The sequence below is a fragment of the Lissotriton vulgaris genome, chromosome 6 (genome assembly GCF_964263255.1).
Source record: "Lissotriton vulgaris chromosome 6, aLisVul1.2, whole genome shotgun sequence".
NCBI classification, from domain to species: domain Eukaryota; kingdom Metazoa; phylum Chordata; class Amphibia; order Caudata; family Salamandridae; genus Lissotriton; species Lissotriton vulgaris.
The window spans coordinates 371,673,501-371,694,438 of record NC_141694.1 but is presented as its reverse complement, the minus strand read 5'-3'; the positions used below and the strand labels follow the sequence as shown (position 1 = coordinate 371,694,438).

The 20,938-nt window shown below is 43.4% G+C and overlaps 1 protein-coding gene across 1 annotated transcript in view; it reads left to right on the top strand.

Annotated features, from left to right (window-relative positions):
* SNTG2 (syntrophin gamma 2) overlaps positions 1 to 20,938 on the top strand; it is a 1,272,125-nt gene that overhangs the window by 1,088,156 nt on the left and 163,031 nt on the right. The window contains exon 16 of the mRNA XM_086925639.1: positions 19,832 to 19,924. Coding sequence (XP_086781765.1) covers positions 19,832 to 19,924 — 93 coding nt within the window. The remainder of the gene's footprint in view (positions 1 to 19,831; positions 19,925 to 20,938) is intronic.

Genomic DNA, 20,938 nt, shown 5'->3' with positions numbered 1-20,938 from the left:
AACTAGCTCAGAGGTCACTGGAAACTTTCTTCTCTGCATGGGAAGTGATCAGCTTCCCTGGCACAGACAAGAAGGGATTCAGCTTTCCAACAACCGTGCAACATGACAACTTTGCTCCTCAGATCAAGAGTCAATCTCTAGGGTCGTGTGAAACAATAGACATGTATTTCACTCAGTCAGGTTAGTGCAGTTTACTTTCACGAGATGTAGAGAATAGAGAGACGGGCGTTTGTCAATAAAGGGTTAACATTTATTGAACAGTCTTTCTTCTCGTACAAGAGAAATGTATTGCCACAATTGCAAGACTTGTTATTATAAAAAGTATGTACAGTAAGATAAGGATTGCGAAATAATACTGTAAAAGCATTGATATGGTTTCTTAGCCATACGATGGTTTAAAGTAATAAAACATATATACATTCATATATACATTAGGCTAAAATTCTCAACTGGTGCTTCTAACTAAGCCTACCCCAGTGTGCCTGACCTAAGCCTAACACGTGGAAGGGGAGTAAGTAAGTAGCTTTAAGTTAAGTTGGTTTTGCCAAGGTTTGCTTCAAGAATTCTCGTCTAAGGGTTTAGTCAACACCATACCTCTGAATAGAATGATGGAAGTCTGGTATTTCCTTCAGGGGGCACTCAATATCCCAGTCACCCGCGAGGGCAGACCGGAAACGCTGGAGCTGGATTTCTCTGCAGGAGAAAGGCAGCGGCTCTCTTCTCAGCGCGTCGGGAGGAGGAGGCGGGGGACAGCGCCCGCGGGAGCTGGAATCTGCTGGGCTCTTCGCAGGGGGACGGCTGTTCAGCTCCTAAGCTTACCACACCATCGTTCGCGCTTTAGCAGCGATAATGGTATCAGTAGCTTCACCACCAAGGGGACAGCAGCAGCATCAGCGTACTGCATGCAGCATTCAACAGCAATGGGATGCACAACAGGGTGCACGACAGCCATTGCTTAAGGCAACGTTGGTAGTATTTATACCTGACAGGTGCCTGGTTTGACGCAAGTTTGTTGGACATAAGACGTCAATTAAAGATGTCACTAGGAAGTGATAGCTATCAGTTGCTCATTAGAGTTCCATTACTAATCAAAACACAGCAAGCGGGGATTTCCAGGTTTGCTGAGTTTTTATCTTGTTGAAGAACTCGGAGTGTTAATCTAGGAATATCAGATAGTGACTTCTGCTCTGTCATTGCACTAATTGGTTGCAAAGGAAGTGGCAGAGAACTATGCTGAAATGTGGCTCTGTTCGTGTGAGGCCAGAGATGACTTTCTGAATATCGCACTTGAACGGTTATGCCAATATAGGGAATGAATGGATTTATAGCCGAATAGGGGCATAAGGTCGCAGTATCGATCAGGAACCTAGATAAACACGCAACAGCAGAAGGAGCAAAAATAAAATTCCTGCTACGAGTCCCAAAATTGAAGGTAGGCCGCCAAAAACAGAATGGACAAAATTCGGGAAGATGCCCAGAATTGTTTCAAATGGTGTTAACAGTCCTGAAAAAATTGTCTTGTTTAAAATTTGACTTAACATTTCTACGAAATGCACGGGGCAGTTTGTCGATAAAAGGGTATGTATCTCTGCAGCTGTCCTTGCAACTTGCAGGTCATACGTTTCTTTGGATGAGGTCAAAGGCACAGTTGTCTGTAAAAAAATAGACTTCATTCTGCTTAAAGTATCAATTCGAATAGCAGAGATATTCACATAAGGCCATATTGTCGCCTCCATGTCTGGATTGCTGTTTGGATACAATACTTGCATACAGCAAACGACCCTCGAAGTAACAGTTACGAGATAACATTCTCCTGGCACCAATCCACAACAGCTGTGGTCAGTTATAACAACGTAGATACCGTTGGAGAGTTGTCTGAAGAATGGTTCTATCTGTGTTACTGGAGTGCCTTGAAGGTGACATGAAAGGTTATTTGAAGACCCTTCGCAAGCTCCATGCAAGTTAATACCTTGACACAGAAGTGTACCGCTTAGTGATTTTTTACAATTATTGCCACTAAGGAATACCTCCTTTTTCCTTTCACTGTAACATTTGTGTGTGTAAGGTAAATCCTAGGTTGATTTGATGTAACCTTTAGCCAACCTTTCATACTGGCCTGCTGGTATATATTCTTGGCAATATTTAAACTGGAAAGTTGTTATTGGAATTGTAATTGTTCCGTGTATTATCCATTCAATGAAAGGTCTCTCTGACATTGTCAATGTTAATCTCTCAAGTTTTTCAATGCTCAGAATCGTATAATCTGCTCCTTTTTGTGCCAAACTGATTTGTTTATCAGTAAGGTTAAAGATAGAAAATAAAGACGTTATGTTGATTAGACGCCATGGAACGTAGCCTGAACGTAGGTTTTGCAATGTCCAGCCAAGCTGTACAATAGAACGCAATTGGGACTGACCATGTTGTAACATTAGCAAGTCTTGCTCTATTATATCAAAGGCAGATGATACAATACTATCCAATGAATAAATTCTGGAAGACAGAGTCGTTAACCCATTGTCCACAACAGAAAGTGATTTTTCCAAATTTATACGATCAATTTCTTGTATTTTTTCTGCTGTTTCAATTTGCATTACTTTCCAAGCTTCGTTGTATGCAGCGTATATACCGGCCGCTATGAAACGTTTTTGACACTGTTTGCGAGGTCCCATTATGAAATCTCGCAAGTCAGTACCTTCTTTAAGTAAAGTCAAGTGTTGCTTGATTTCAGCCAGTGTGGATGTTTGTAGCCACTCAAGGCATAGTTTCCCTACACTGTATGTTGCAACTATCCCTGGATGTTGTCTCTGGGAATATCTTGGGTCTGGTCTGGTCAGTTTGAACCCCTGTGTTTTGTTCAGGAATCTATCTTGACAGTTATTCGTGTCTGTTGGCCAGATCAACCACTTTTTCCAATCAGTATGTGTTCTGTTTTGGTGTAAAAAAATTAGAAATGTCTATCTCCACATCAGTAGTGCTGTCACTATCAGGTATGGGTTTCCGAATAGACGGTGTATTCAAGTCTTTTATCTCAGCTAGGCCAAGACAAGTAGTTTGTTGAATTGTGTCATTCAAGAATATTATATGTTCTGGGATCATGCAGGCTCTAAATAAGGATTCTAGACCTTGTACCTGCCAGTCTTTTGTTCCCTAGATGGTTTTTATTTCAATGTTGTTTTTCCAAAATGCAAAACCAAATGTTGACATTTTGTCATAAAATTTTTCAGAATAAATCAATTTAGTATTTGTCAGCATGTTTTTGATTCCTGTCCTATTTAACATTTTAAAATAAAACGTTTCTGGATCACTGTTGTTAAACCCTGAGAAGTATGGAAATTTCTCAAAAAATGTTTTTGAACTTCCTTTTGGTGGTGTTGGACAATGTTCCCATTGATTATAAGTAAAAACATTTCTAGGTTGTGCAGATTTATGCAAATAGTGATGACCATAGTGATTGTAACATTATAATTCTTCATAATTTGATGAACCCTGTAAATAATCATGTTCTGTAAATTTATCAGACATTATTAAATCTGACATCATATTATTAATATTTTCAAAATCCCAATCATCAGAAAAGGAACTTGGTTTCACAAAATCACTTAAGGAAATCTTGAACTGGTGTGGATTCATCAAGCGATCAATCGGGCCATAAATATCATAGTCAGTTCTGTCCCATACAATACCCCCAGGTTTTGGATTGGCTGTGATGTTCACTGATGATAGTTCTTGATTCTCGATGTGAGAGGATCTGTGCGACTTTAGGACCAAGTTCATGTTCTGACTTGCTGTGTCCATTGTACTATATTTTCCATCAATCAATCTACCCAAAGATAAAACCATGATGAGCCAAAGCAGGAGGAAAAGTACACCTAACACCGTCCAAAATTCAATCCATGGTGAGATCTGATATGTCTCTTTCAGTTGGTGAAACAGCTCGGTTATTTTCTCGTTGAAAGTTTTTGTTGCTGGCTTGTCTCCATGTTCACTAGGATCATCGGAAAAGTCATCAAAGTTGATAAAATAGCCAGATGCAGTTCTGTCAATTGGTGGGATTGTTTCCGGATTTCCATTGATCTTTGCATTTTCTTTTGTTACGTTTGTACATTCTAAAGCTACATCGTTGTAGATTGGTGTACCTTCACAAATTGTTGCAATTTGGGTTTCAAGAGACTCTAGTTCCATGGCTTTGTTGCATAGTCCTTTTATATTTACTGTTGGTTTATCGAATGTGATTAGTCTCTCAATTTGAACCTCTTGGATTGTAGCAAAGTTTGGTCTTCTGCTATTTCTTGGGAATCCACTGGGCCTGCTATTTATTATCGGCCACATGTTTGTGGTTTTCCAGGTCGATTGAAACAATTCTGTTTTCTTTATTACCAGCAAGTGGCGGTAGTACTACTGATCTTGTTCTGCTGATAGCTAAGACAGGTACTGCTTTTCTGTAAGAAGGCCCAAATTCCTTTTTCACCGCGATCTTTTCTCTGACCAGATCTCCAATCTTTGAAGTCCAGACAGGTCTTGCTGGGACAGGTGGTTCTTCAGTGGTTGTTGGCTTACTCTTTATGTTACTTAGACTCGTTCTTGTTTCATTCAAGTCCTGTAAAACAGCCAAACGATCTTTGATATCAAAAGATTTTCCTTCTACCACTGAAGTCTGACGATCCAAATCCTGGATAATCAATCTAGTTCCAAACAAAAGTTCATACGGACTGAAACCTTTTAGAGAATCTCTTGGCATGTTATGAAGACTACGTTGGACACTTATTAAATGTTTGACCCACCCATCACCCGAACCTAATACCCTCGCCGTTATAGATTGCTTTATGTCACGTTTTTTTTTTTCCACTACCGCATTTCCCTCAGGATGGAAGGGAGAAGAGTACCGCAATGCAATGCCCATGCTAGTCATGGCCTCTTTGTAAGCTCAAGAGCTAAACGCAGAACCCTGGTCATAATGTAGCATGCCAATTGCGTATGAGCCGATAAAGACTTGCAAATCTTTTATAACAGTTCTGGCGTCAGCCGAGCACTGGGGTCTACATTTTTAGTGAATCAAGTCTAAATAATTATGGGGACGTAATTTTCCGGCTGGATTTCTGCGTTATAGATCGCCTGATGCTTACCAATAAAGGTGTCCTGGCAATAGTCTAGTCCGGTTCACCACTGCGATCTCTATTGCAGTCTGGACAATCAATTGCAAATTTGTAAATTTGCAAGCTCATCCCCGGCCACCAGTATTCTGCTTGTAATTGTATTAGAGATTTCAAGATCTGTTTGTGCCTTGGACCCAGTCCCATATGTGCTTCTTCAATCAAGAAAACTCTCGGGTTCGTGTTTGGAATTACTCTATCCCCCACTCCAGGGATTCGAGCAAAAGGAACGGAGTTTGCATCAATTATGTATGTATTATTGAGTGGATAGTTGAGAGGTAATGCTGCATAATCGCCTTTTAATGAGGCTTTTACCGCCAGCATGCCTTCCATCGATTTGTTTTTCTGAACGCTTTTTAGTGGCCACGGAAGCCGGTTGACCAGCCGCCGCTGTGGCTCTACCAGCCAATGAATTCCTTGCAACGTGAACGCCATCACGTCGATGACTCAGTGTATGTATCACATGAGTCTTTTGTAATTCTTTTTGTAAAAGAACTACTTGTTCCCAAAGCTTTTTGTCCTTTATTGTGGCACCTGTGTCATCTTTGTACCCGTTCTTGCTCCATGTCTGCATATCACTGTTGTATGACTTGACGCAGTAATGTGAATTGCACACTATTAGTGTGGGGAATTCGCGATCGGCATTTTCAAGCACCATCTTTAAAGATCTTATTTCACCCCGCTGAGCTGAGCAGTTTCTGAGTGATTCAGTTTTGGTAATCATTGGTTTGAATTTACAAGAGTGCCAGCGACCTTTAACAGTCATGCATGCTGCATTGTAGGATTTTTTCTCTACATCGTAATGGTGTGCAAATCTGTCCATATAGATTATACAGGTATAATGTTCGAGAGGCAGAATTTTGATTGGCAGAGGATATTCTTGGTCGTATTCTAGATCATCTAGTTTTTTCAGTTTCGGATCAAAATAGTATTTCACGTCTTCTGTAGCAAGAGAATTTTCCCATTGTATCCATTTTGGATCTAATGCCACTGAATTCAGATTGTGTGGCCTTGTTAATGCCTCATGGGCTGATTCTGCTGTCTAAACTGTTATTCTTTTGCCTTGGGCTAGGGTTTTTTCTCCTGCTACAGCAGTTTGAACCGCTGTCAGAATTATTTCTGTAGAACTGAATTTCATTTCAGCCTGTGTGTACAAGTGTGATTTGTAAGCTATTGGTACCGTTTCTGCATCATTGGAGGTCAGGAATTACTCGGATTACAAGGTTGCGTACGTTGTAGCAAGTTTGCAATTTTGTTTTAGTTAACATGTCTGTCTGTAATGATCTCAAACTTTCTGTGTGTTTTTGAGTCCAATGTATGGGTTTGAAATCAGGTTTTATTAATTCATAGAGAGGTTTAACCCTCTCTGCATAATTTAGAATGTATGTTCTTCCGAAATTCAGGAAGCCTAGTATTGATTGTAAATTTCTCTGCATTTTTGGTGCTTGGAGTACTGCACACTTCTCTAAGAAGTTGTCTGCCAGGCTTTTGCCTTCACTTAATAATTCATATCCTAAAAATAGGACTGTTAGATGGGCAATTCTTAACTTTTTAAAGTTGAATTTGTTACCCTCTGATGTGAACCCAAGAATTATGGTGTTCACTCTTTTTAAGTGAGTCTCCAGGTCATCGTCTGTCAGATAGATGTCATCGACATATGATAATGCTTCATCATCATATATTTGTAGTATTTCTTTTAACCTTTGCTGAGAATAATCCTGGGCTATTCTTGAATCCCTGTTGGAGTTGGCAAAATTATTTTTGAGACCCCGTTATTGAGAAAGCAGTCAAGTACCTCCATTAGAGATATCCAATGTCGTTTTATATTTTTTGCGCACAATGCTGTTCAATAGTGCTGCACTGTGTGAGTTTTGTAGTGGAGTTTAAATGTCTGTAGTCCAAAACTAGACACTATGAATCGTCTGGCTTGGAGACAGGAAACAAAGGATTGTTCATTTGAGAGGTGCATGTTTCAATCACCCCTTTGGTATTCAAGTTGATCTAAGATCTCCCTGACTTGCTTTTTAGCTTCTTGTTTAACCGGACACTGTCTTTGTGCAGTCGGTTGATTTTTTTAACTGGATTTTGTGGTGAGGAGAATCCTCATCCCATCCTACATGATTTTTGTGTAATGCAGAGGCTTGGGCTACCACCCATTTTCTTGCAAATGTGTATTTTTTATGAATTGGGATATGATTTGAGAAGGCAGGCATAATCATTTCTTCGCCATGAGGGCACTCCCTGACAAAATCTGGTGGCCAGTCTTTTTCAGCTAACAGGATGTCATAGCCTTTAGAAAGATTTTCCCAAAAGAGACTTTTAAGTTTCCGAGTTTTATCTCCCTCTATATGCAATGTTATTTCATATAGTTTATGGGGCACACTAACTTGTGTGTCTGCAGTTTCCACCTGAATGTATTCATTCGTGTCCACTGTCTCCAGAAGATTCATCAGAATCTTGCGAGCTATGGTCACTTCTGCTGCGCTGTCCAGCATTGTCTGTGCCCACTCTCCGTTTTTCAGTTGTGTCCTCAGAATCCTCGGCATGTTTAATTTTAATACTTTCTACCTTCTTTCTGGGAAATTGTGGTTTCTTACTTTGATGAGCAGGTTCTTTGTCTTTGGACTTGACGTGCTCTTCCTTGTGTTCTGACCGTCCTCTTCTTTCCGAGATCTGTGAGGACGATCGAGAAAGATTGAGTGAGAAGGATCGAGAGGGACGTGTATCAATGTCTTGATATCTGTCAGGTTTTCTATGCCTATCTCTAAGGTTATATCTTTTTTCAGAGGGTTCCCTTTGGGGAGATTTGTCTCTTCCAACCGGTGATTTATTCCTCCGTTGGGGAGACTTTCCTCTGGACTGGAATTGTTTTTCTCTGGGAGTGGATTGTTTATTACCATCCCAGCTCTTTTTTGGAGTATTTAGATTATTTTTAATATAGGTTTTTTCAGGATTTTCAGTTAGTTGGGGTTTTACCGGTTTACCACCCAAACTATCTCTTCCTAATTCTTCTCATGGTATGTTAATGGGATTTCAACGTCCTCGAAAGGAGTGTATATATCCGGAGGTTCCTCTATTTTGTAATAGTGGAAGTCTTTTGTCACAGCGTGTGCTGCTGGAAAATGTATCCATGAATAGAATACCTCTGTCTGTCGAAACTCATGGGCCTCTATCACGAATATGACTGTACCACTTCTTGGTGATAGTCCATTCTCTATAAGTTTAAGAGTTAGAGTTCTTCTTATATTGACCGGAATGATTATAGCATTCGGGTCATTTTCTTGAAGACTTGAGTCTTCCGCTAAGAGTTGAGCTGCTAATGCTTCTTTCTCTCTTTTGTCTTCACTTTCTCCCATTTTACTGACAGAAGGTTTTGTTGCAGATCAACTTTCAAGGAAACAAAGATTAGGTGCACAATATTTTGGAACACTGTATCCTTCAACGTTGACTAAACCAAGAACTAATATGTAGGATTCTCATCCTACTAAGTTCCGGCAGATATTAACCTTTCACCCACTCCAGACGTCTATTGGAGTTTTTACGGGAGAAAGGGGTCTGTGTCATGGACAGGCAGCAGCGCAGGCTCACACACGCCACTAACCTTTGTGCAGGGTGTCCGGCAGAAACGACTTCAGATGCTAAGCTCTCCTTCCCCAGCCAACCACGAAACCCACAGTGGAAGCAAAACTCACTGTGTGCCCTCGTACATAGCCGGGAAAGGGGAAGTGGATAAAATATTAAATGGGTAGCGATGATTCGTTGGGATCCCCCGGGAGTCTGGTCACCAAGATGTGGAAGACAGCAAGGAAGGGCCCATCTAATTTGGGAAGAGTAATGAACACCATTAATACTATATTTCATGTGTCTCGGGTCGTAGACTAAACAATTCTTAGGCACCTCACTTACCGGAATCATACACAACCCAGGCCGTGAAAGAAAAGCCCCACAGCAATCCTGCTTGACCAATAATAGTTCTGCCAAGTATTCAGGACTGCAACAGGCAGTAGTAGCAATGAAAGAAAATGATCGCGGTTGTTTAGAAGCACAAACCGCCCTTCGATGTTTGCCACGAAATGAAGACAAGAAACCAGCTAAACGAACTTCACAGGAAATATGTCTCTGTCTCTATGGCAATATTGTCAGTGGAATCAAAAAGAAAAACAACTTGGAACTACATCTCCCAGAATCCTTCTCCTGGGGAGAACAAACACGGAATATCAGCGCAGCGCGTCTTCCAACAGAACGCTCCCTGATAAATGAGTTACAAAATAAATGAAATGTCCCAGAACCGCCCTAATCTAACTAACTAGAAAAGATCACGAAGGAAGAAAACGAAAGCGAGCCCGCTTTCGTTTACATGAGTACTTAGCCGCAGAGCGTAGTCATCAGCCAAGCGCTGGGGGAATCACAGGTTTTTCTCCTGGAAACTTCTTTCTTCTCGCTGGGATCCGGTGGGGAACACCATCCGCCACTCCGATCGACTCGAGAATCACATTGACAAGCACCGTCCGTGAGGATGGGAGGTGCTAATATGCCTTTGGTCTCGTGGCTCTTCCTGCTTGCCCCTTGGAATGTTGGTCACTGTAGTTCGCTCTACTCCTCCTACACACATCCCCGCAGGCATACCATCTCCTAGATCTTGAAAGCAGAATCATTCCTCGTCCCCCGGGCACCACAATCGCTACAGAACCCCCTCTCGAGGACTGCCGACTCGGCGGTCGACCCGGCTTACCCGGATGTAGGGCATGGAAACGGTCAACTAGCTCTGGACAGTGCAGATTCCCCAGAGGTTCCCAGGACCGATCTTCAGGGCCATAACCTTTCCACTCCACCAAGTACTGGATTCTGCCCCTCACCATACGGGAATCTAGAATGGATTGCACCTCAAATTCCTCCTGACCATCCACATCAATCGGAAGTGGAGCTACCGGTAATCTCATAGTGGGAGGGCAAGGAACCAGGAGGGAGACATGGAACACTGGATGTATCTTCCAACCCACCGGGAGCAGGAGTTTCACAGCAACAGGGTTAATCACTTCAACTATACTGTAGGGTCCTACAAATTTAGGTGTCAGTTTAGTATGCCCTTTAATGTAGAGATTCTTGGTGGAGAGCCACACCTTGTCTCCCACTCCATACGATGGTTCTACTCTCCTTTTCCTGTCAGCGAAGCGTTTCTGCGCGGACTGTGCATCGGCCAGGTTGTTACGTGCATCCAACAACACCGATCTTAGATGTGCGTGGTGTTCGTGGATGCTAGGAACAGGGGAATGGACAGGCCACTCAAAGGGAAGTATATGTGGATGATACCCATGGAGGCAAAAAAATGGTGAACAACCCAGTGTTGAGTGCACAGCATTATTATATGCGAATTCGGCCATCCAGAGTAACACAGTCCATTCCATATCATTCCTCAATGAGAAACAACGAAGATATTGCTCCAGGGTTTGGTTCAGGGGTTCTGTCTTGCCATCCGTCTGAGGGTGGTAGCTGGATGACAGACGGGCATCAATGTTCAAGGTGGTACATAATGCCTTCCAGAACCGGGAAGTGAACTGAGAACCCCTGTCGGTGATCAATACACAAGGAAGACCATGAGCCCTGACGATATGTTGAAGAAACACTTCTGCCAATTCTACTGACGTGGGTACATCCTTCAGAGGTATGAAATGGCCCATCTTCGTCAAGTGATCAACGACAACCAATATCACTGTCATTCCATTACACGGTGGCATCTCAACGATAAAATCCATGGAGAGAGTGTGCCAAGGTTGGGGAGGTATGGGCAAAGGTCTCAGTAGACCCACCGGGCGAGCATGCACAGCTTTTCCTTGCGTACAGATGGCACAATTCCTCACATAAGACCGGACTTCTTCTCTTAGCTGGGGCCACCAGAAGGAACGTTCCACGATGGCAATGGTTTTGTACATTCCCATATGACCTCCCAGGACCGAATCATGAGACCAAACTAATACTCGTTGCCGTAGGGCTTCAGTGGGAATGAACAATGCAGTATCCTGATAGGCGAGATCATCCTTTATAGTGCGATGCTCCGGATCTTCTTGTATCCATTCAGGTATGTTCATATCTGCAAGGGCTATTTTCACGTCTTCAAGGAAGTTGCTTGATGACAGGAGAGCTACAGCCCCTACTCTGGCAGTTGTTTCCTGAAGGATCAAAGGTGTTTCTACCTCTTCGGTCTTTCTCTGTTCGCCATCCTCCAAACGTGATAGAGCATCTGCCTTCCCATTCTGGGGTCCAGGTTTGTATTTGATTATGAAGTCATAGTCGGAAAAGAAAAGAGACCACCGTAATTGTCGGGGAGTGAGGGCCTTCGCTGTCTTCAAAAATAGCAAATTCCGGTGATCCGTGTAGATCTCCACTGTATGGACCGCTCCTAGTAGATAGTGACGCCATTCCTCACATGCCCTTTTGATGGCTAAGAGTTCTTTATCCGTTATGGCATAATTCACCTCACAGGGCGTGAGCTTCTTGGAGAAGAAGGCAACAGGATGTACTTGGCCTGTACTAGGGTGTCTTTGGGAAAGCACTCCTCCCACAGCATATTGGGACGCGTCGGTCTCCAGGATGAATGGCAATTGCGGGTCAGGGTGACGAAGAATGGGAGCTTGAGTAAACTGCTTCTTCAGGTATTGAAATGATGTATCAGCCTCCTTACTCCACACAAAAGGCATATTTTTTCTTAACAAACAAGAAATCGGATGAATGATTTTGGAGAAATCCTTGATAAACCTACGATAGTAGTTTGCAAAACCGAGAAAGCTTTGTATAGCTTTCACAGTGTTCGGTGTAGTCCATGTGAGGATCGCATCCACTTTGTTCGAGTCCATTTGAAAACCCTTCTCATTAATGATGTACCCAAGGAAAGACACTTCCTGGACGTGGAATAAGCATTTCTCCAACTTGGCGTATAGAGAGTTTCGTTGTAAACGGTCCAGCACGGACTTCACATGTCCAACATGTTCCGAAAGAGTGGAGGAGTACACCAGGATGTCATCTATGTAGACTATGCAATAGGTCTCCAGACATCCCCGCAGAACCTCATCCATAAAAAACTGAAATGCTGTGGGGGCATTGCACAGCCCAAAGGGCATTACCCTATATTCGAACAGGCCCAGCTTCGTTCGGAACGCAGTCTTCCACTCATCCCCTTTTTTGACACGCACCAGATGATAGGCTCCGCGTAGATCGAGTTTGGTAAAGTACCTGGCTCCTTTAAGTTGGTCCATGAGCACTGGTATCAAGGGGAGAGGGTACCGGTTTTTGATGGTCACACGGTTAATGGCTCGATAGTCTATACAGGGTCTTAATTCGGCACAATCCTTCTTGGGTATGAAAAACATAGGGGATGAAGCGGGAGATGATGAGTGTCTGATGAATCCTGATGCTAAATTCTCTTCAATGTATGTCTTCAGATATTCTGTCTCTTTCTCTGTCATGGCATAGACCCTGCTACATGGAATATCTGCTCCTGGTATGAGATCGATTCTGCAGTCGTATACCCTGTGTGGAGGCAAATGAGTAGCCTGTTGTTTGTCAAACACAGGGGAGAACGACTGATACTCCGAGGGGAGTATGGTGGCACAACAGTATTGCTCTGAAGAACATGAAGCCGCCAGACAGAGAGAAGACGAGAGTTCTGGAATGCAGGGAACAGCAGCAACCTGAGTACAATGCTCCTGACAGTATGCGGATGACAAGGTGATAGTGCACGCTGCCCAACAGACCTTTGGATCGTGGAGAGTTAACCAGGGCATTCCCAAGATGAGCCGGAATTGGGGTGCATCAATGAGATCAAACTGGATATATTCCTGATGATCTTTTCCAGTTTGCATGAGCATGGGACAGGTGTGATAGGCCACTGGACCCGATGATAAAACCGTACCATCCACGGCTTTCACCAACTCCGGTTTTTCTTTTTTCTCACAAGCAATCCCGATCTTCAGGGCGAATTCCTGATCAATGTAGTTTCCGGTGGCTCCTGAATCTACTAAGGCGTCAATATTCAATGATTTCTGAGGGGTGACCCAGAGGATGATTTGAAGATTCATATGCGCCACTGCAGGATGCAAGGTATTTGCAAGACAGGGGGAGATCATTTGCGGCAAACAACCCAAGACAGAGACCTCTTCCTGGTTTGGGTTCTTCAGTATTCCGTCGGTTGATCGGACTCTACTAGGGCTTGCACCCTTGGAACGGGGTTTCTGGCTGGGACTGTATTCCTGGCTCTGCAGTCCTTAATGAAGTGGCCTCCTTTTCCACAATAAAGACATTGCTTCAAACGACGTCTTTTCTCCTTCTCTTCCTGTGTCAGTGGTCCACGGATACCACCGATTTGCATGGGTTCAGGGCCTTCGGAGGGTTTAGCACGTTCTTCCATAGGACCCCTAAAGCGAGGGTAGAAAGGGCGAGTGTCTCCTCTTGATCTATCCCCTCTCCTCTCCAGGAGTCTGTGATCCAATTGGACTGTTAAATCGATGAACTCTTCACAGGTATCGGGCAACTGTACCACTTGTGCAAGGACGTCCTTTAATTCTCCACGAAGGCCTTGATAAAACAATGAGATACGTTTTGCAGAAGGCCAATCGGTCTCTACCACCAGCCTGTTGAATGAGGTGATATAAGACAACAAGTCCTGAGAACCTTGACGTATGGTGAGTAGTTCTCTATCCAGGGTCAGCATATGGGATTTACGATCAAAAAGCTTGCGCAACTCAACACAAAAAGCAGAAAAATCGTGCAACACTGGGTCATTCTTCTCCAGCAATGGGATATTCCAACTGGCAGCATTACCCCCCATATAAGACATCATAAAAGCTGTCTTCGCCGAATCATCTTGGAAAACCCCGGGTTTACATAAAAAATGTAACCTGCACTGATTCAAGATTGTTTCAAATTTGCGGGGGTCTCCGTAAAAGCGTTCAGGGGAAGCTAAAGGAACGCCTACGGTCTGTACCACATGTACAGTATGAGCAGCTTCAGCCGATGAGGCACTAGAAGTGGCTAATTGAGGGGGAACAGAGAACCCACCCCCTTCTGCTTCCACAGATTTTTTTGCACCAGGGGGAGGTAAGGTAGCTGGTTTAATATAAGGGCTACCTCCTGTTCCTTTCTGGACTAGTCCTGCTACTTCCCTTCTTAAGGTACCAACTTCTTTATACAGGGTCTGGTTTTCTGCTCTAGAAGTAGCTACTTCCTGTTGTAAAGAGGCCATGCCTTCCACCAGGGAAGCCAAGACTGCTTCAACATTCATCGTTCGGGCCGGTGTGTAAACTTGGGCTTGTCAATCTGTCATGGACAGGCAGCAGCGCAGGCTCACACACGCCACTAACCTTTGTGCAGGGTGTCCGGCAGAAACGACTTCAGATGCTAAGCTCTCCTTCCCCAGCCAACCACGAAACCCACAGTGGAAGCAAAACTCACTGTGTGCCCTCGTACATAGCCGGGAAAGGGGAAGTGGATAAAATAATAAATGGGTAGCGATGATTCGTTGGGATCCCCCGGGAGTCTGGTCACCAAGATGTGGAAGACAGCAAGGAAGGGCCCATCTAATTTGGGAAGAGTAATGAACACCATTAATACTATATTTCATGTGTCTCGGGTCGTAGACTAAACAATTCTTAGGCACCTCACTTACCGGAATCATACACAACCCAGGCCGTGAAAGAAAAGCCCCACAGCAATCCTGCTTGACCAATAATAGTTCTGCCAAGTATTCAGGACTGCAACAGGCAGTAGTAGCAATGAAAGAAAATGATCGCGGTTGTTTAGAAGCACAAACCGCCCTTCGATGTTTGCCACGAAATGAAGACAAGAAACCAGCTAAACGAACTTCACAGGAAATATGTCTCTGTCTCTATGGCAATATTGTCCGTGGAATCAAAAAGAAAAACAACTTGGAACTACATCTCCCAGAATCCTTCTCCTGGGGAGAACAAACACGGAATATCAGCGCAGCGCGTCTTCCAACAGAACGCTCCCTGATAAATGAGTTACAAAATAAACGAAATGTCCCAGAACCGCCCTAATCTAACTAACTAGAAAAGATCACGAAGGAAGAAAACGAAAGCGAGCCCGCTTTCGTTTACATGAGTACTTAGCCGCAGAGCGTAGTCATCAGCCAAGCGCTGGGGGAATCACGGGTTTTTCTCCTGGAAACTTCTTTCTTCTCGCTGGGATCCGGCGGGGAACACCATCCGCCACTCCGATCGACTCGAGAATCACATTGACAAGCACCGTCCGTGAGGATGGGAGGTTCTAATATGCCTTTGGTCTCGTGGCTCTTCCTGCTTGCCCCTTGGAATGTTGGTCACTGTAGTTCGCTCTACTCCTCCTACACACATCCCCGCAGGCATACCATCTCCTAGATCTTGAAAGCAGAATCATTCCTCGTCCCCCGGGCACCACAATCGCTACAGTCTGTGTGAAAAGCACGACTGAGTTACTCTAGTGTCTTGCGTTAGATTATCACATTACCAAACATTGGGCGCCATGTAGTGTAGTTCCTATTTTCCCAATAGCTTCTGCGCATTGGAATAACATAAAAAGCAGTGTAGACGTAGGACTTAGGTCATCTAGGTCTCTACTGACTATGTTAGACTTAATTTAGGTTTGGCAGCTAGCTCAGAGGTCACTAGAAACTTTCTCGAGTGAACAGGAAGGAGTGAACTTCCCTGATTAGACAAGAAGGGATTCAGTTTCTGACAACCCCATAAACATGACAACTTTGCTCCCTCAGAATAAAGAGTGTATCTCTAGAGTTGTGTGAAAACAATAGACGGCTATTTCACTCAGTCAATCGTGCATGCTTAGATCCACCAGATTGCAGAGAAATAGAGAGACGGGCATTTTCAATAAAAAGGTGTTATTTTATTGAGCAGTCTTCTTTCTCATGCAAGAGAAATGAATTGCCACAATTGCAATACTTATCATGAAGTAAAGTTCGTACAGTAAAAGTAGTATTATGAAATAATACTGTAAAAGCATTGATATGGTTTCTTAGCCATATGATACTTTAAAATATATAAAATATATACATACATAAAAACATTGACTAAACAAACTCAACTGGTGCTTCTAAGATACGCCTACCCCAGTGTACCTGACCTAAGCCTAATACGTGGGAAGGAGTAAGTAAGTAGCAGTTTTAAGTTAAAGTTAGGTTTTTGCCAAGTATCGGAATCAAGAATTCTCTATAAGGTTTTAATCAGCTCCGTACCTTGGTAATAGAATGAAGGAGGTCTTGTATCTCGCTTCTCAGGACTCGATCTCCCAGCAACCCGGTAGGGTAACTCTGGAACACTGGAGCTGGATTTTCTCGGCGTGAGAAAAGGCAGTTTCTCCAGCGCATCAAAAAGGGAGGGGCGGCTTCCTTCGTCTCTGGCAACAGCTGGGCTCTCGGACAAGTAGAACGTCGCTCTGCTCCCCACCACCGTGTGTTTGCTTAAGGCAACGTTAGTATATTTATACATGAAAGGTGTCGGGTTTGACGTAAGGTTGGACATAAGACGTCATTAAGACCTAACAGTTCTTGCTGGACTCTAGGAGTTCTTGTGCAAATCAAAACAAAAGCAGGAGGGGGATTCTCGGTCTGCTGGAGGCTTGGTTTGTTTAAACAACGCGTTGTGCTTTCTAGGAGTCTATGGGAGTAGCTTTGCCGTGCTTTGGACTGCATGGGCTTTTACTAAATATTGATCTGATTCTTATGCCTTTATAAGGGTACTATTTATTAAAACCACATAAGGGCATGAATCCGGAATATCGAATTAGGGTCCTGGATAGAAATTCAACAAGATGGTCTCAGGCAGATGGCGATGCCTTATATAGAGCCTTGGTGGATAAGCAACAGTTGGTGTGGAAGTGTTTAAACCCAACGGTTGACAGGGTAGTCTTGGTTAAAGGCTTGGAAGGGGTTATGAAGCACATTGATAGTCTACTCAGGACTAAAGCAGGCAAAACAGGAAAGGAGGACTACAGGTGGTTTGACCATGACTGCTCCCACGCTGCAAAAGAGCTGAAGCTAGCACTTGAAGCAGTCCCAAAGGATTAAGATTAGGGTGGCCACATGTCGGGCACTATATAAACAGGCAGTTAAGGGACGCAAAACCTCCTTGCAACAGCAGGCCTGGGAGAACCTGAGGGAAGCAGTTGAGACCAAAAAAATGACTGGCTTCTGGAAGGTTATTAATGACCCATGCTTCCAAGACGCTAACAAACCCAAGATGCAAATCACATCCTTCCAGAATCCTGGTATGAGCATTTTTATGGACTATACAATCATGGTATGACAGAGGACCCCAAATTAGTGGAGGAAGGGGGCGAGACTGCGGGACGTATAACATTCTCCTTAGGGGAGATTAAGGCGGACATCCATGGCGTGACAAGAAACAAGGCGCCAGGGTCGGACGGGGTTCCCCCCAAACTCTTCTTGGGCCAGGTACAACTGTGGGCCCCGATTTTGACCAGAGTAATTAATGCTGCAGTAAATACGGGTATGCCTGCATCCTGGTCCACCGCCACAATAGTACCTATCTTCAAAAAGGGAAATAGGGGCAGCCCCTCGTGTTATTGTCCCATCTCTCTCATTGATGTGACAGTGAAAGTTTTAGGCAGGGCAATACTCAATCGACTGTTGCACTGGGCGGAAGAACATCATATAATCACTGGCACTCAGTACGGGTTTAGGTCAGGACGATCAACGGCCGATCAATGCCTCAAATTATATCTATTGACAGCCAAGTACACCATTGCCAGTCAGGAGACGGTGTATCTGGCTTTTATGGACTTGACTGCGGCTTTTGAATGTGTGAACCATAAAAAACTGAGGGAACTTATGGGGCTCTGGGAGTGGATCCGGGTATAGTAAACATCTTAAGAGAATTACACAGGAACACTTTTGCTCAGGTCAGATACAATGAAGAGGGGAGCTTGACTGAGCAATTCCATGCTCAAGGGGGTAAGACAGGGCTGCATATTGGCACCCTTCTTATTCACCCTGTATATAAATTGCCTGGAGCGGGTGTTAGATACTCTTGGGGTGGACTCGCCAAGGATAGGTACAAGGGGGGTAACTGTCCTGCTTTACGCAGATGACGCGGTACTTCTTGCACGGACCCCTCGAGTCCTACAAAGCCTGCTAGATGGTTTTGTCCGTTTTATGGAGAGTCTCAACCTTTCTGCTAATCTCTCCAAATCTTATATCATGGAGATAGGGAAAACCCCAAAAAGGAAATATAAATATATGATTGGCGCACACTGCCTGGAAAAGGTCCAGACTTTCTCCTATCTGGGGATTTTATTCGATACCCGTCTTAGCTTTAAAGTTTTGTTAGATGAGAAATGTTGCACCTTAACTAGTTGTTCCGGTGCTATTATGAACTTCACGTGTAAGCTGGGTCGATGGTCACCGGAACAAATTTTGAGACTCTACAACTCGATGTGCTGTGCCAAAATTCTTTATGGCAGTGAGGTTTGGGGTCTTACCAACGTAGAAATTGTCCACACTGAAGAAAACAAATACCTGAGGCGATTGTTGAAAGTCCTGCAAAGTACCTCGTCTTATATCATCCACGAGGAATTGGGTGTCAGTCATATCAGAGAAAGGATAGAACTAAAACCTATTCTGTGTTGGGTCAAAATATTGACAAACCCCGAGGCCACACTAACCAGGGAGAAATTATTGGATTGCATGGCACGTGACCAGGGGAGGAACATTCCATGGTTGAAGTATGTGAGGGAAACACTGTCAGCCCTGGGTTGTGTAGAATTCTTTATTAACCGTATTAAACTGTCAGCTCAGGACAAGGCCTACATCAAGGTGGAATTCCTCAATTATGTGGCAGGCCGCAGGGAAGACAGAGAGGTGAAAAAACCCTCTGTGAGAGCGCACCTTCTGACCAAGTCCTGCTTGAGCATTGAGCCTTACTTGTCTGTCATCCACAATGCCCAAGACAGATTTTCAATGACACGCTTCAGGTTAAATTTGTTACATGATATCCTAGTGGTGCCGGCAGGTTACACTAATAACACAGAGTTGAAGGGCCCGTGCGGCTGTGACCAACGGTCTCCGCAGGATACCCTTCACTTTGTCCTATTGTATCCCTACTATGTGCACCCTAGGAAGCATTTTTAAAAGGTATTTTTAAAAAAGCTGGTTTTAAGCAGGTTAAGGTGACCCTATTGTATTTGAAGTTATCCACAGAGGTTTTAACTCTTTTCTGTACTGTAAATTTTTTAAGGTCTGCATTGCAACTTAGAAACACTAGAGGAGAAAACTGATTACAGTGCTTGTAGTATGGTCAGGTTAAAGGTCCCAGTAATACATTGTGTGGGCAAAGGCACCCCCAAAGTAATGTCCTTCCATTGTGTTCCCTGCTGGGCGGTTGTACCTTGAACGCATTATGAATTTTATCTGATTATACCATTTTTCTTTTAACTCATGACATTGTTTAATTATTTGTATAAGAATGATTGCAGAGAAGGGGTATTAACAGTGAATGTCTTTGATCGTGAATTCTGGAATGGGCCCGTCTTATTATGATAACTGTGACATTTGTATGTTTTTAATAATTGCACTTTTATGATATTGTCTTGATGCTGAATAAAGTATATATTGATTGATTGATTCACTTACTAACACCTATAATATTATTATGTTCCAGTCCAAGACATACATGTGCAGCTATCAAGGAGAGGCGTTGTGCTTTACTATAGACTTCGATATTGGATTCACCTGTTTTGACAGCAAAGCAAAGGTAAGACTGAAGGAGAATCAGCAGAAAGTGTGAATTTAATTGCAATACCGGACTGTTTAATTCACTGACACTATCCTACATGTTTTACAATAATGGGAATGCATTTTCCATAGTCTTGTCATGTTCAAATTTCAATCAATGTTTATCAATATGTCCCACTTTAATAATACACGTTTATTTTGGGGGGGGGGTTTAATTAGAAAAGCGTTTATATGGCAAACAAAAAAAATGTTTATTGCAGTTAGTAAGTGAAACACTATGCTTTGCTGTTTGTACTAAAAGGTGAGACAAATATTTGTATATAAGTACATAGGCGTTTAGGTAAAAGGCATTTTGCATTGTTAATAAACACGTTTTGCCTGTAGTAGGGATAGGTTATTGCAGTAGCTGTCTGCAATTTGCAGCTACATAACTCTACAAATGCTGGGGTCGTATTCTGGAGCTAACTCATTCTTAAACCTGCAGGAAAAGTAAAAATAAGGTTCTCACCAAAGATTCTGGAAAGGTCAGCTCACCCACAGGTTATCGTGCCGTGCTTCATCACTGGTTACGTGATCCCACGATAGTGAGTAGATACCACTTTGGTGAACTCCAGCAAGGTAGCATCAAAAATCTGTGGTGAACACCTGCTTTTTCATTTTCCTGAGGGCTTAAGAATCAGTTAGCCTCCAAATTGGATCCTAGCACTCATAGGGGCATATGTACAAGCCCCTATCGCCACGGGAACGTCACTTTTTGTGACGTTCCCATGGTGATGGGGGCCTTCCATAAGGCACCATTTCACGCTATGTTTAGCGTGAAAGGGGCGAGAAGTGTGTGTTGTGGTGGGCGTTCGACCGCAACACCCATTGTATTTGACTTTGCCACATATGTACAGGATTAGTGTACATAGGAGGCAGCGCCAAAATTAAGACCAGGAAAATCCTGGTCTTAAGTTGGCGAAACAAGGAGAACTGCATTATTTCTCCTCGTTATTGATTTTCAGCACACAAGGAAAAAGCAAAATGCATGGTT